General features: G+C 38.2%; 1 protein-coding gene across 1 annotated transcript in view; it reads right to left on the reverse strand.

Moving 5' to 3' along the window:
• Positions 1–4,188: 4,188 nt before the first annotated feature.
• Positions 4,189–13,711, reverse strand: part of PRIM2 (DNA primase subunit 2) — a 101,539-nt gene continuing 92,016 nt past the window's right edge. Inside the window, exons 13-14 of the mRNA XM_065681470.1 lie at positions 9,283–9,351; positions 4,189–4,804 (exon numbers count right to left, since the gene is read on the reverse strand). Coding sequence (XP_065537542.1) covers positions 4,577–4,804; positions 9,283–9,351 — 297 coding nt within the window. The 3' untranslated portion in view covers positions 4,189–4,576. The remainder of the gene's footprint in view (positions 4,805–9,282; positions 9,352–13,711) is intronic.

The raw sequence follows: 13,711 nt of genomic DNA on the forward strand, positions 1-13,711 counted from the left end.
CCTTGGGGTAATGAATTACACCTACTGATCATATCCTTTGTCTGATTCAAATACATTAGATCCTTCAGCATTTGAGGGACTTAAACAAATCTTAGCACATAATTGTGCTAAGGGGTGATAGTCTGTATTTTACTTTTTGTTAACTAGACATCAAAGGTAGAAGTTTTCATAGAGATAACACTGTTACCAGGAGTATACTTCAAGAGTACAGATCCATGTGGGAAGAAAGGTTAAGTCTCAAAATGGTCTGTTAGAACCAGTCACGCACTATTGCGAACTAGGCTTCTGATTCAGATAGCACAGTACCATTTGTACAGTAGAAGGGATAATAAAACATGAAAGGCAGCGACTGGAGAGCACAGCAGCAAGGACAGGTTACTCTACTAATGTGAACCAAGAAGTGGACTTCATATAAGCTCTAAAAACCACCACCAGTAACATATACGAGATAGCAGATAAGGAAGAATATAAAGGATGGTGATGTAAGGAGACTGGACAGTGGAGGTTAGTTAAAGGATTTATTTAATAAAGACTTATTTAGTAAACCTACAGGTAAAAAGAAGCTGAAAAGTCCTTGACTTAGTTCAGACCTGCTCAGCAACAGCTAAAACATTTGTGTGTTATCATTATTCCCATCCTTAATACAAAACACAGAGCTGCACCAGCTTCTAGGAAGAAAATTAACTTTATCCCTGCCTAAACCAGAACAAATTACAAAAGCTTGAGAATGAAATGTTCATCATCTTCGAGGGAATCTCTCAGTCATCTCCATCTATTATGCTTTGGCTCACACTGCTTATCACTATGGGTGTCTGCAAACTGGATTCCTTCAAGAGTCATCCAAAAGGCACACTCTGCAATGCTCCTCTATCTGCTAATGATCACTACAGCCATGCTGTGAGACCGAAACTAGTCCAAAGCAAAACTCCCAAAACATGCATGCCTTCAACACTCAGCATCAGCTATTTTACTGCATGGATCCACTTTTATCACGCCACGATAATACTGGTTACTCTCACTGCTCCCCTTGCTGGGGCAGAGTTCCACACCTCAGCAGAGCACTTTGTAAGCGACACCCAGCTTGAGAGCTTCTCACATCCTTCTGCTGAATGCCCATTAGTAAAGTTAACTTTTTCATTAGGTCTTGAAAGGCTTTGAAGTCAGAGACTGTTTAGTGGGTTTTGATGCTAGCAATTCAAAAAGATCACAGGCTATGGACCATCACTCCTTTTCAAACATCCACCTCTAAATTGAACTGTGGTACATTTAAGATCAGATGTTGCGAAGAAGAGCACTTCCCACATAAGCACCATGGTTGCACAAAGCTATCTTTGTCACACTGCCTCCCCTCAGAAATGCAACCAAATATTATCTTAGCATCTCCTTTACTGACCTGGAGAATATAGGTGTTTTGTCCAGAACAATTTCAAACTTCAGATGCTTGTGCATCTCTTGTTGGTTTTTTTCCCAAGTAACAAAACATAACAAAACTTACTTTAAAGATCCATTTAGGAGAGTTGATGCTCGCAAGGAGATATCATCTGCAATGCTTTACTGCTGAAAAATATTTTCTTTTCAACTTGTAAAAGAACAGGGTTTGGGATTTTCTGGGGTTTTGTTTGGTTATTGATTTGATTATTACTTTATTTGGTTATACAGTTCATTATTCTTTTTGACTACTGCGTAATCATATCGGGGTCATTTGGTTTTCAGAATCCTTATCTTGTGACTAAATATAAGTTTTAATAGCACTACTACAATGCAGGAAGTGTTTCAAATGACTGATTTACATATTCTTAATGACTTTGCCTTTCTAATTTCAAACAGCTATATAATCAAGGAAGAAGTGATTCTTAGCGAATTTACAACACATTAAGAGTTTAAAGCTCCTTCGTCTCCAACTGCTCAGAAGGAGGATTCTCATTTTGAGTTTTTCTACGTTATCAATTTCAAAATATTCTGCTTTCAAAGAAAAATCTGATTATCCAGAAATATGCAAAATATGAAAATTACCATTTTCTTCAAATAGCAACAAAAGAATTAATTTAAATCTTTCACTACTTACTTGTAACTGTATATTATAATTTGTATACTTTCCTGTTATATACTTTTTTATAGTCATCCTTACAGGTTATAAAAGGAAACAAAATACAGTGTAAAGCAATTTGTAGTACTATTACTCAAGAGAGGTAAATTCACAGTAATGAAGCAAACCAATGAAGGACAAAGGCTTTGTCACAAACTGTTATGTTTGCTGCATTTCACATTAAGATTTTTCATTCAGAGGATTTGTGCTGTTATATTCTCTCCCTTGTAATAGAGACTTATTTTTTAAATTTTATATTTGAATTCCTAAAAATAACTTTATGCTGCCAGTGTAGCAATCTGTTGTGAGGTACTGGAACAGGCTGCCCAGAGAAGTTGTGGATGCCCCTCCCTGGAAGCGTTCAAGCCCAGGTCGGATGGGCACTTTAGCAACCTGGTCTAGTGGAAAGTGTCCCTGCCTATGGCAGGGCGGTTAGAACTAGAGGATCTTTAAGTCCCTTCCAACCCAAACCATTCACATGAAGCAGCCCATTCCCAACATAACAGATCTCAAAGTACACGTGAAACTCAGAAATTAAGAGCTAGGAGTTTTATTCACACAGCCAGTGACAATGTCTACATGAGCAGGGTTAGGGTACGACAGGATGTTTCTACTGAAACAGAAATTACAATTTCCCTTGGCTGAGAAACACCACCTGCATTCAGTTTCTCCACCGCCTCTCAGCTCTTTCACTTAGGCACATAAATCTCATTGTAGAACTGAAACCATTTCCCTTCTAGTAAATGGATCCATGACGTCCACTAAGGCACTTCCAACGCAGGCATTCAGTAACGCAAAGTAGATGACAGTTACTGCTTGCAAGGACACTTCAAAACCCTAAGGTCAAATTTCTTAACCATCTACTACAGCCAGGGGACTTTCACACATCAGGTAGGGTGCTGCCAGGAGCTAAACCAGCAAGAGAAACCAAGCCCACGGCTGTTTGTAAGTCCTTGTTTCTTGGGCCCAGAACCAACGGCAGCCTGCAGGATCCAGGTGCTGAGCCTTTGCTCAGGGCGGACTTCTACAACTCCTTTGAATATACAATATCCAAAGGAGTAAGGGGCTTGGTACTTTACACAAAGCAGACCCTAAATAAATTGAGGAATAATTCAAGGAAGAGAAAAAGGAACAATGAATCCTGACAGATCCTCTTCTAACAACAAAAGACTTGTCTTATTTTTTAAGCCTGATGTTGCACTGGCCCTGTGTGAGTTATGTGCCTATAGGGGAACACTCTTCATATGAGTCAAACATCTACAGATAGCCCAAATTCTTATGCATAATCAAACAGTCTTCAGCCCAGCCACAATATTAATAGTCAATGAGTGCAGAGAAAACATCTGACATAATACAACTGCCAAATGTTACCTATTCATACACTCTCTTGAATCTATCCTTTTCTGCAGCATGCACACACCTTTCCACTGCCCACTGGGGTCCTGGGATCAACAGCAGTAAGGGTCCCACATTGTTCATAACAAGTAATAGGATGCCAGTGGTGGGGATTGTTCTTTCTTCTCTCCATAGTCCACCTGGAAAATTACACATTTCCAAAACCATTCTACTTCTTGTTCTTTCTTCACTGGTCTGGCAGTTCCACATTACAGCCAAATAGTGTGGTTTACTCATGTACCAGCTATACTTAGAGCTTCCACCTACTGCATGGTGACCGCTGCTCGACTGAATGCTGTCCATATGTTAGGCAACTTAGGATTTGAGGAATGGGTGGAATCTAGGTGACTTAAAGCTGCTAGGGTAAACACAGCTGTTTAGCTTAGCAGGATACTGGAGGCTGCAGCCACAGTCAGGCATTGAGGAAATTGAAAAAGGAACATATGCTAGTAAGTTTTTAACTTCTTCAAATAAGTCAGATGGTAGAGTATCAGCTTTTTGGATTACCTTCTTAGGCATCTAAAATAACTGCTTATGTTTGATCACCAAAACAAGCTCTCTAATTTAGTTTCAAATTAAGAAGCTGATTTCCCTTAGGTCCTCATGCAGAAAAAAGACAGAATCCTCCAGAGGGTGATTTTGATCTTAAGAACTCCTACTTAATTACTATCCAAATATGGCTAAAAAAACCCCAAAACACAACCAAAAAAACCCCACAAAAATGTATTTATTAAGAAGAAATACATAAAAGTGACCACAAAATGGGATAAAAATATTTAAACATTTTGAGGAAATACAAAAAAGGTAAATCAAACAAAAATCACCTAATTGTGAAGGAACTTTCATTTCCTATCCTTCTACATGCCATATAAAAACAGTATCCTAAAGCAGCAAGAGTAAGTACTGGATTAAATTGCAGCTTCAGTACCTATCTTTCTTTCTTCGGTCTATTTAAAGCACAAAATGCCTGTTTCTTCCAGGAAGTGAAATACATATTCCTTAGCATAGCGACAAATCCAGCTATAGAAGGGAAAGAAAGAAAACAAAAAACCAAACCAAGACAAACAAAACAAAAAGAACAAGTAACACAGCTGCTTAATCTTCAGTGAAGTATTCGTCCAGGCCCTCCAGTTCTGCATCAGCTGTTGCTTTCGAAGAGGTGGGAGCAGAATTTGAACTCATGCCTTCCTGACTATTATTTTTTTGTTGAGAGTTTCCTGAATTACTTATTTCCTTCTTTAGTTCTCTACCACCGTTTAACAGCCTTTGACTCTCTGTAAAATACTGATTAGGATGATTCAAAGAAAACCCAATGTCATCAACCTGCACATAAAAGAAAAGAAACAGTGAGTTATTATATTTATTTCAAAAAGTAATCTTTTTCACATTCAAGGACAAGTTAATTAGCAATTTTGTAAGCTCTGATTTTGTTGAAGAAGGTGGCATCTCTTTGTAAATACGACCCTGGTAAATATTAGCATGACATGGATTTACCTTCATCCCAAAATGTCTTCCTTCGTGTTAGAAGAAGGAAAACCACTGCTTTGCATATTCAAACGATATTTCACACTGTCCTTGCTGCAGTACAGGAAAACAACACCCCAAAACATATAAAACAATACAAGTAAATGGCACATATTTATATATGTAGAACAATCAAACTTACACCTTAAAATAGCATTTCCCTACCTAAAACAGGGACTTGGACAAGTCCGGAGTGCAAATAACAGTAGGGAATACCACTATAAGTTGTAAAAATTACACAATATAAATATAGATCTTACGTATCAGTGTGAAACTGTGAATGGAAAGGGGTAGCCAAAAACGCAATATTTGCAAGCCAGAAGGCTAAGACAGACGCCCAACAGATCTAGCTTATCTCTTCTCCATCACTGCCAACATCAGCATCCCGAAACTAGATGAACAAGCACTGCCAAAGAACATCAGTCTTCAGTGGAAAAGAACAAAGAAAATAAGCATAAAGGAAGAATATTTTTACTGCTCCTCTCCACTACTAAGCACATTCTTTCGGGTCCATTATTATTTGATAAATGAACATTCAATTAATGCTTATCAAATATTTCAAATCAACAAAGCTTTCAGTTTTCAAAGTAAGCTATGCTGATAATATTCACCACAAATCTCAGCTCTAACCTTTGTATTTCTTTTTGAGGGGCTCAGAAGTTAGAAATGCGTGCTTTAAAAGATGCTTCCACCTGCTACTCAGGCAATCTGCACCTTTTTTTTTCCTGTCGGTTCATGTGAATACTAAGAACATTTTAAGAGAAATACTACTCTGGAGAAACTTTGGCAAGCCTTCCAAACCTGGGATACAAGAAACCAAGGAAGACTAAGAAATAGACACCGTTCATTTTCTGCTCCCTCTATTTTCCCTTTTTCCCAGAATGGTGGAGCTAATTCAAGCATAACAAGCAACTTTGCACACACAGAGCATCTCATGAGGACACATACTGTGGCTGATTTAATATGCCAAAATCCATCAGTTTAAATTTCAGCCACTTGTGAAAAATCATAAAGCAGAGGATCAATGTGTGATCTAAATGGCACCCTGATTAAATGCATTACCACTGCCTAGCTTAGTTCCATCAGAAAATGGTGACAGGTGTAACAAAATCTAAGTCATTAGAAGAAGACATTAGCAACTGCAGTAAGTGACCTTGCTTGAAAAAATCTTACAAACAAGTGACAGGACCAGCACACTAATTTGGTACTCAAAGACACAAAAGCAAAAAAATAAAAGAAACCCAAATCCACCACTGAATTTCATTTTAGCCTTATCTGGATGAGTTTCTGCCAGCCAGCTTTCATCCACGCTCCAATTTCCATTACGTCGGAACTAAATTACTTTATTCCTTACACTAAAAAGACTTTAAAAGAAATGATATAGTGAAAACTTGGCTTTCCTAGAAGCAGCTCTTAATTAGCTCTGGATTTTTTAACGTTAAAAGCTCAGTTTTCCTCAGAACAATTTAAGAGTCACTTTGTAACTCTTAATTTTGTCCTGAACTTATCTCTCCCCAATAAATTGGAATAAGCTGTAGAAGCAGCTCACTGTATGAATGAAATCTACAAACAAATTTTGAGAGGTGATAGAAGGTATCTGGCTAAAATCCACTTACAAGTTGTTAGTTAAAATTGTAGTATGAGTCCACGTACCATTTCCCCTTTGCAAACCTGAATACTACTAAAATAAAGCTCTACTGGATGAAGCTGAGATGATTCTATTTCAATTAAAAGATTTCTGCCCATTCATACTATCACCTTTTTCTGAAAGCCTAAGGAGGAAAAGAGAAAATTTTTCTCAGAACCATCATCTTAATTTGTTATCTAGTGATACATAAACAATTCCATCCTGTGTAACTTCCGACAAGGTTCAGTGAGCATTTCTCTCCATAACAATATTCTGCTCTGGCTAGAAATACACAAGAAATTTGACCACAAAAATGGAGGTGAAGCATACAAAAATTTCTGGCTTTTCATGCTAGGCTGCTTATGCTACTTTATGTAAATTTACAATGTTTTTAGGTACGATAGATCAGAGCACATAAATTTTAAAAGCTTCACCACTAACTTAGCTAGAACTAGATTTCTCCAACAGCTTTACCCATTCACACCTTAAATCCATCTGGAGTCCACCATGGCCAAAGAAAAACGTATTTTCTGTGCAATCAAAAATTTAAGCTTATAACATGTATTGACCCAAGTGAAAAGACCTGTCACTTTGGTCAGAATAGTTTATTCCATCTCAGCGGTGATACTAACATAAGACTGGTTTTAGATTCAACAGATTTTGCATGTACTGGCTTTCACACAAACACTAATTTTGTTTTTCCGCTATAGCAAATCCTGTTTTGAAAAACCTGAAACAATCATTCTGAAGCTACAATATCTTTGAGTTTTAACCAAAAACTTTTAAAATTACAGCTGATAATGCTACAGCTAATACTACAGAAAAAACATGTGAAGGAATCATAGCGCTTCAATAAGTTATATCAATTAACCACATCCCTAAAAAGGTGTTCTTGCAATTTGATCGCAAAGGACTAATGAAAACAGTTTTTGCATATGGTTTTAAATAAACTATTCAAAAGTGATTCTTCTGTACCAGGAAGTTTCCTATGTGTTAGATGTCATTTACTTCTTAAAAACCCCACAAGGATTATAAAATATCAGTATTCAAGAACAATATATTTAGAGATAAATACTAGATATAGATAGTCGTTACAGCTGTAACTGTAACAAGTAACTAATATACAGCAATACTCATGTAACCAACATTAACATCATTGGTTCCTTTGGAATATAACTCAGTGACACAGGCATGAGCCACTTAGACATTCTTATTTATTCACAATGCTCAGGCTCGTAAACCAGTAGATTTATACACAATCAGATTTCAAAGCACTAAGTATTTCTGCAGGCAGCACACTGTCACAAAAAACATTTCTTTAACCTCCTAGTAGCTCATAGCTGCTAGTATCAATCTCTTTTTCTGGTCTACATATACATAGCCAAGACCTCCAGACTGTATGGACTGGAAATATTTTTCTCTGGTTTGAGATGCCATCCAATTCTACCAACTAAAGTAAAATAAAATCTTGCCACTATTACGACTACTATGACTGAACAACATATTCCACCCCTGGAAGTGTCCAATGCCATGTTGGATGGGGCTTTGAGCAACCTGGTCTAGTAGAAGGTGTCCCTGCCTGTGGCAGAGGTGATTGGAACTAAATGATCTTTAAGGTCCCTCCCAACCCAAACCATTTTATGATTCTGTAATTCTATGATTACTGTGACTATTTACTCTGGGTTATGGTTACACTGCTTACATTTTCAGGATGTTATGTTTGGAGTGATGGTATTTGTCTTCCTAAGTAACCATTACACTGGATACAGGTTCAGAGTATATCTTTACTATATATTCACACATATGACTGCTGGAAATTTGGGGGGACAAACAGTTGACAAAAAAGTCAATGGTAAATGTCATTTAATCCCAATCCACATTTTTAGCAAGGCTGTTCTACAGTCTGCTGTTTGAAAGGGATGTTTCCATTTTTTTAGTTGTTGGTAGAAAAAACATCTAAGAATCTTCATTGCTTCTGCTTCATTGGTTTTTCCTGATGACAAGAAATCTAGAACCAATGCAAAAGCTAGTTCTTTGAATCCAGAAATCACATAGCAGATGGACTGTAGCCATTTACTATCTTACAGTTTTGTGGAGGATCTTACTTTAACTGTGCCTGTGATTAAGCAAATGGGAAAGATTTGAGAATGTTCAACTTGATTTAACCACTAATCACACATGGCTAAGGATGTGGAAAACTACCAAGTGAAAATTAACAACGTTAGCTGTGTATGTGCTGGGAGATTAGAATTTTAATAACGCTTTTTAGATCATTTTGTTTATTTTCAAGGTATATCTCAAAATATCAAACTTGCGTAACAGGTTAAAGAACACAGATTTGATTAAAACCAGCATTATTGCAAAAATAGAATGGCTTAAAATAGGTAAAATTCAACAATATTGACATTTCCAGAAAGAAAGCATAACTTACTACATCTTGTAATGTTGAGGGTACTAATAACATCAATATACAAATGCTGAAAATAACAAAAAAATATTTGAAGTTATTGAAATGAAAACTAACAAGGCAAGACAGCTAATGATGGATGTGAAAACTGCAGATAGTCTCTTGGCTTCATGCATGATTTCCAAGGCCTTCCTCAAGATAACGGCAGTGATTATAGTTTAGCAAAAATTCAGAGGTACTTACATAATGTGTCAACTCAAAATACTTCTGACAGGCTAGCTGATAATGCATGCCCTTCACCAATTCCAGGATCTATAGAGAGGGAGAAAAAAGGTAACCGAGTCAGATTATAAATCTTGTTGATACCTACCAGGACAGGGTATTTCACCACAGCCCTGTATAACAGCTCACATAAATTTGCAGCACATAGCATCTTTGACATCTGTGTATCCTACTAAAAACTAACAACATTTAGACATACTGTTGTTCTTTAAAAATACCCTGGCTACACTGGAAACAAGATAAAACAGCAGGAAGACACGCCTAGTCCTTAAAAAGTAATTTCAATACTCTTAACTTCAATAATAAGTTGAATCTATATTTTGGTAATATAATTGTGACAGTTATTGTCAAACTATCATATTGCAGCATCTCTTCCATAATTGCAGACATAAATCTAGTAATTCAAGTGGTTGAAGCATGAAGCAATGACGGATACAATTTGTATTTTTATTTTCCACATTAGCCGTTCATGCAGATGCAAAATAAAACATTACTATGCTTCCATCAAGACAATTTAATGCAAATCCTTTAGACAAGTATCTGTGAGAGGGGAATGCTTTTACCTTCAATCAGATTTGTCCTTTTTGAAATGAAGTTATTTCTAGTCAAGCTCAGCAGAATACGTGAGCGAATGGCCTGTTTTGAACACCTATTAGGAAAATCATGCCATCTTTTGTAAATACAATTTGCTTCCCAATTCTACTTCAGGTAATCTTCTCTGTGCTGCATAAAGTCCCATTCTTATCACCAGAATGCAATGCCAGCTGAATTTTTTTCAAGTTTCATCACCTCCTCCATCCTTTACATAATCAAAATGTGCGCTCTCTCTGCTTATCAAACAGAGAAAATTGCTGGAATTAAGAGAGCCTCAGTGGAAGGAAAAATAGTTTTAAAGAAATGTTAATTTCAAGCCCCTTTCCCAAGGTTGACCTTTGTGTCAAACACAGCAATACACTTCAGTTTAAATCCCTGCCATACTCATTATTGGATGCTGCTTCGTATTTATTGGCAGATTTATAAATAAGTTACATTTGCTGAATGGATAAAACCAACATCACACTGCCAAGAAAGTACTTAGCCACATTGTTTCTCTGTAATAGCCCAACTGACTACATTTTTATCCCTCTTGCCACCTCCTGTTAAATCTTCTGTAAAAGAACAAGGCCAAGGCCAACTAGGCAATGGAGTCTGAAATCTGGATCTCTCTGTGTACATACTTTTTCTTTATTTTACTTCCTTCCTTACTTGACATTGACTGAAAAAATTAGTGTCACATTAAGTATGTAAGGACTGAAGAAAACTCAGCTATTCTAAACAGTTCAATTACATGTTGCCTTGTGCTTCCCTACTTGTTCCTTACAATAAAATCTATGCCATGCAAAAGAGCTATCTTTAAGTAAATGCTAACAACATCGTATGTATGTACTTTCTTAAAAAGTATCTGACCCACCTGTATGTACTCTGTTAAATAGTATTTGACCCACCTTTGAGGTGGAGAAAGGGACTTCACTGAATCAATGCTGCTGACATATGAAAGCTATAATGGTCACATTATCAGAGTTGGCCTTGAGGGACTTAAAATTCTGAAAGAGCAACCATGTTATTTTGTAGCAGCTCAGTCTTTGTTGCCCAGCTACACTGCCCTTCCACCAAGAAACTACTCTTCCACATCCCTGAGACCCCTCTTCAAACCTCTCACAGGCTGCTATTAGGTCACCACACAGATTTTTCTACTCTGCTACTATGAAGATACATATCTTGGAGGAATGTCTACCAGTATTCTCCAGTGAAGTTCAGTAGATAGCTCTTCATGTCACTTCTTTTCCCAATATCGATAGAGTGCTCCATAGAACAGATGCCCACCAGGACAAACCACAGACTTGCACCCAGTTTGTTAAATTTATTAACATACATGATTGCACTGGTAGTCATCACTTTATACCTGCCCCATTATCCTCTCTACCACATGACCTCCCTCACTGCCTAATGGCCAATTTCAGCCAAATTTTACAAGTACAGATGTCAAAGGTACACAATTCCTACATGTTGATTAAAAGTGGTGCTTGACTAGAAAAGCCAGACCAACATTTCTGGCTCATTCAGAAAAACATTAAACATATCCGAAGAAGAACAGGTTCAGTAGATTAACTGGTTTTAACAGGGAACAAGTTTCTAAGAAAAGAAACAAAAAGAGGTTAAAAATTGCAATAGATTGGGAGCCCAGCTAGAAAGGAGCCCTGTGTGAGAGACACTAACAATCCTTTATTTAAATGAAATGGAATTATCCTTCATAATAAATTAGTTGTGGTCAATGGCTCAATGTCCAGCTGGAGACCAGTAACGAGTGGTGTCCCTCAGGGATTGGTGTTGGGACCGGTCTTGTTTAACGTCTTCATCACTGACATGGACAGTGGGATTGAGTGTGCCCTCAGCAAGTTTGCTGATGACACCAAGCTGTGTGGTTCTGTTGATATGCTGGAGGGAAGGGATGCCATCCAGAGGGACCCTGACACACTTGTAAGGTGGGCTGATGCCAACCTTATGAAGTTTAACCACGACAAGTGCAAGGTCCTACACCTGGGTTGGAGCAATCCCAGGCACAGCTACAGGTTAGGCAAAGAAAAGATTCAGAGCGGCCCTGCAGAGAAGGAATTGGGGGTGCCGGCCGATGAGAAAATGAACATGAGCCGGCTTCAGTGTGCGCTCGCAGCCCAGAAAGCCAACCGTATCCTGGGCTGCATCAAAAGAAGTGTGACCAGCAGGTCGAAAGAGGTGATCCTGCCCCTCTACTCTGCTCTTGTGAGACCTCACCTAGAGTATTGTGTGCAGTTCTGGTGTCCTCAACATAAAAAGGACATGGAACTGTTGGAACAAGTCCAGGAGGGCCACAAGGATGATCAGGGGACTGGAGCACCTCCCGTATGAAGACAGGCTGAGGAAGTTGGGGCTGTTCAGCCTGGAGAAGAGAAGGCTGCGTGGGGATCTAATAGCAGCCTTCCAGTACCTGAAGGGGGCCTATAGGGATGCTGGGGAGGGACTCTTCATCAGGGACTGTAGTGACAGGACAAGGGGTAACGGGTTAAAACTTAAACAGGGGAAGTTTAGATTGGATATAAGGAGGAAATTCTTTCTTGTTAGGGTGGTGAGGCACTGGAATGGGTTGCCCAGGGAGGTTGTGAGTGCTCCATCCCTGGCAGTATTCAAGGCCAGGTTGGATGAAGCCTTGGGTGGGATGGTTTAGTGTGAGGTGTCCCTGCCCATGGTACGGGGGTTGGAACTAGATGATCTTGAGGTCCTTTCCAACCCTAACTATTCTATGATTGTATGATTTGTGCACATAATGAAAGCAAGCTTGCAGCTGGTTTTTACTAGTGTTATGCAGAAACCTCCACTAAGAACTACTACCTTAATTCACCACAGCAATCTTTTCCCTCTACATATATTAAGACATTTACATTGCATTGCTTTATTTTGCAAGTAAACTTACATACCAAAGGACTGTTTTTGTTAGTTCCTATGTGCCTTTATCTTTTGCTGCCATCTGCAACTTGTTTTCCTGATGTTGCTTTACTGACTACTGATGAGGTTAAGATGATGTTTGGCAGCTGTACGCAGCCACCTGCTTTATAGATCCTCAGTATTCAAAGCTGAGATGTTGCATAGCAGGAGTCTGGCTCTGTAATTATCCATTGTTATTTTAGAATCCTAGAACAGTTAGGGTTGGAAAGGACCTTAAGATCATCTAGTTTTACTCAAAGTTAGTTTCTTTCATTTGAAAACTGCAGAATTAACTTATATTTTCCAAATTTAAATCTTTCTACTATAGATTCAGTTAAGTGTGACTTATTTACTGCTTTCTTTTTATTTCAAAGGTGATTCAAGATACAATTGGGTGCAATTGATAGAGCACATATGAACACATTCCAGTTTCTTCTATTTCAGGCCACTCTGTGACCATCTCAGCACTAATCCTACCCCAGGACTCCCCAGTGCCCTTTGCCTCCTGGTCAGTATAGCCATCTGTTATTTCTGCTGCTTCCAGATGCTACTTTTATATTTTAAACTGATTTTGAAGATTTCATGTTTCTAAGGTACACATGTATAGTACAATTTCCTCAGATTTAAGCTGCTTTCCTCAAGGGACTGACTTCCAGGCTGGAAAATCATTGTTACTGCTTTGCCAGAACTCCTTTATCCTTTACACTCTTTGGCTTGTCATTTGTAGTGAAGAGCACTTGATCGCACAGTGTTCAGCACTGCACGTGGTAGTACTTAGGGCACTACACCAGATCAATTTCTCCCCTGCAATTTGCATCACAACTGTCAAAAACTGAACTGTATTCTAGCACACTTTACAGAAATAAAAGAAAGAGGCAGTCATGATCCAGAA

The sequence above is a fragment of the Lathamus discolor genome, chromosome 5 (genome assembly GCF_037157495.1).
Source record: "Lathamus discolor isolate bLatDis1 chromosome 5, bLatDis1.hap1, whole genome shotgun sequence".
NCBI classification, from domain to species: domain Eukaryota; kingdom Metazoa; phylum Chordata; class Aves; order Psittaciformes; family Psittacidae; genus Lathamus; species Lathamus discolor.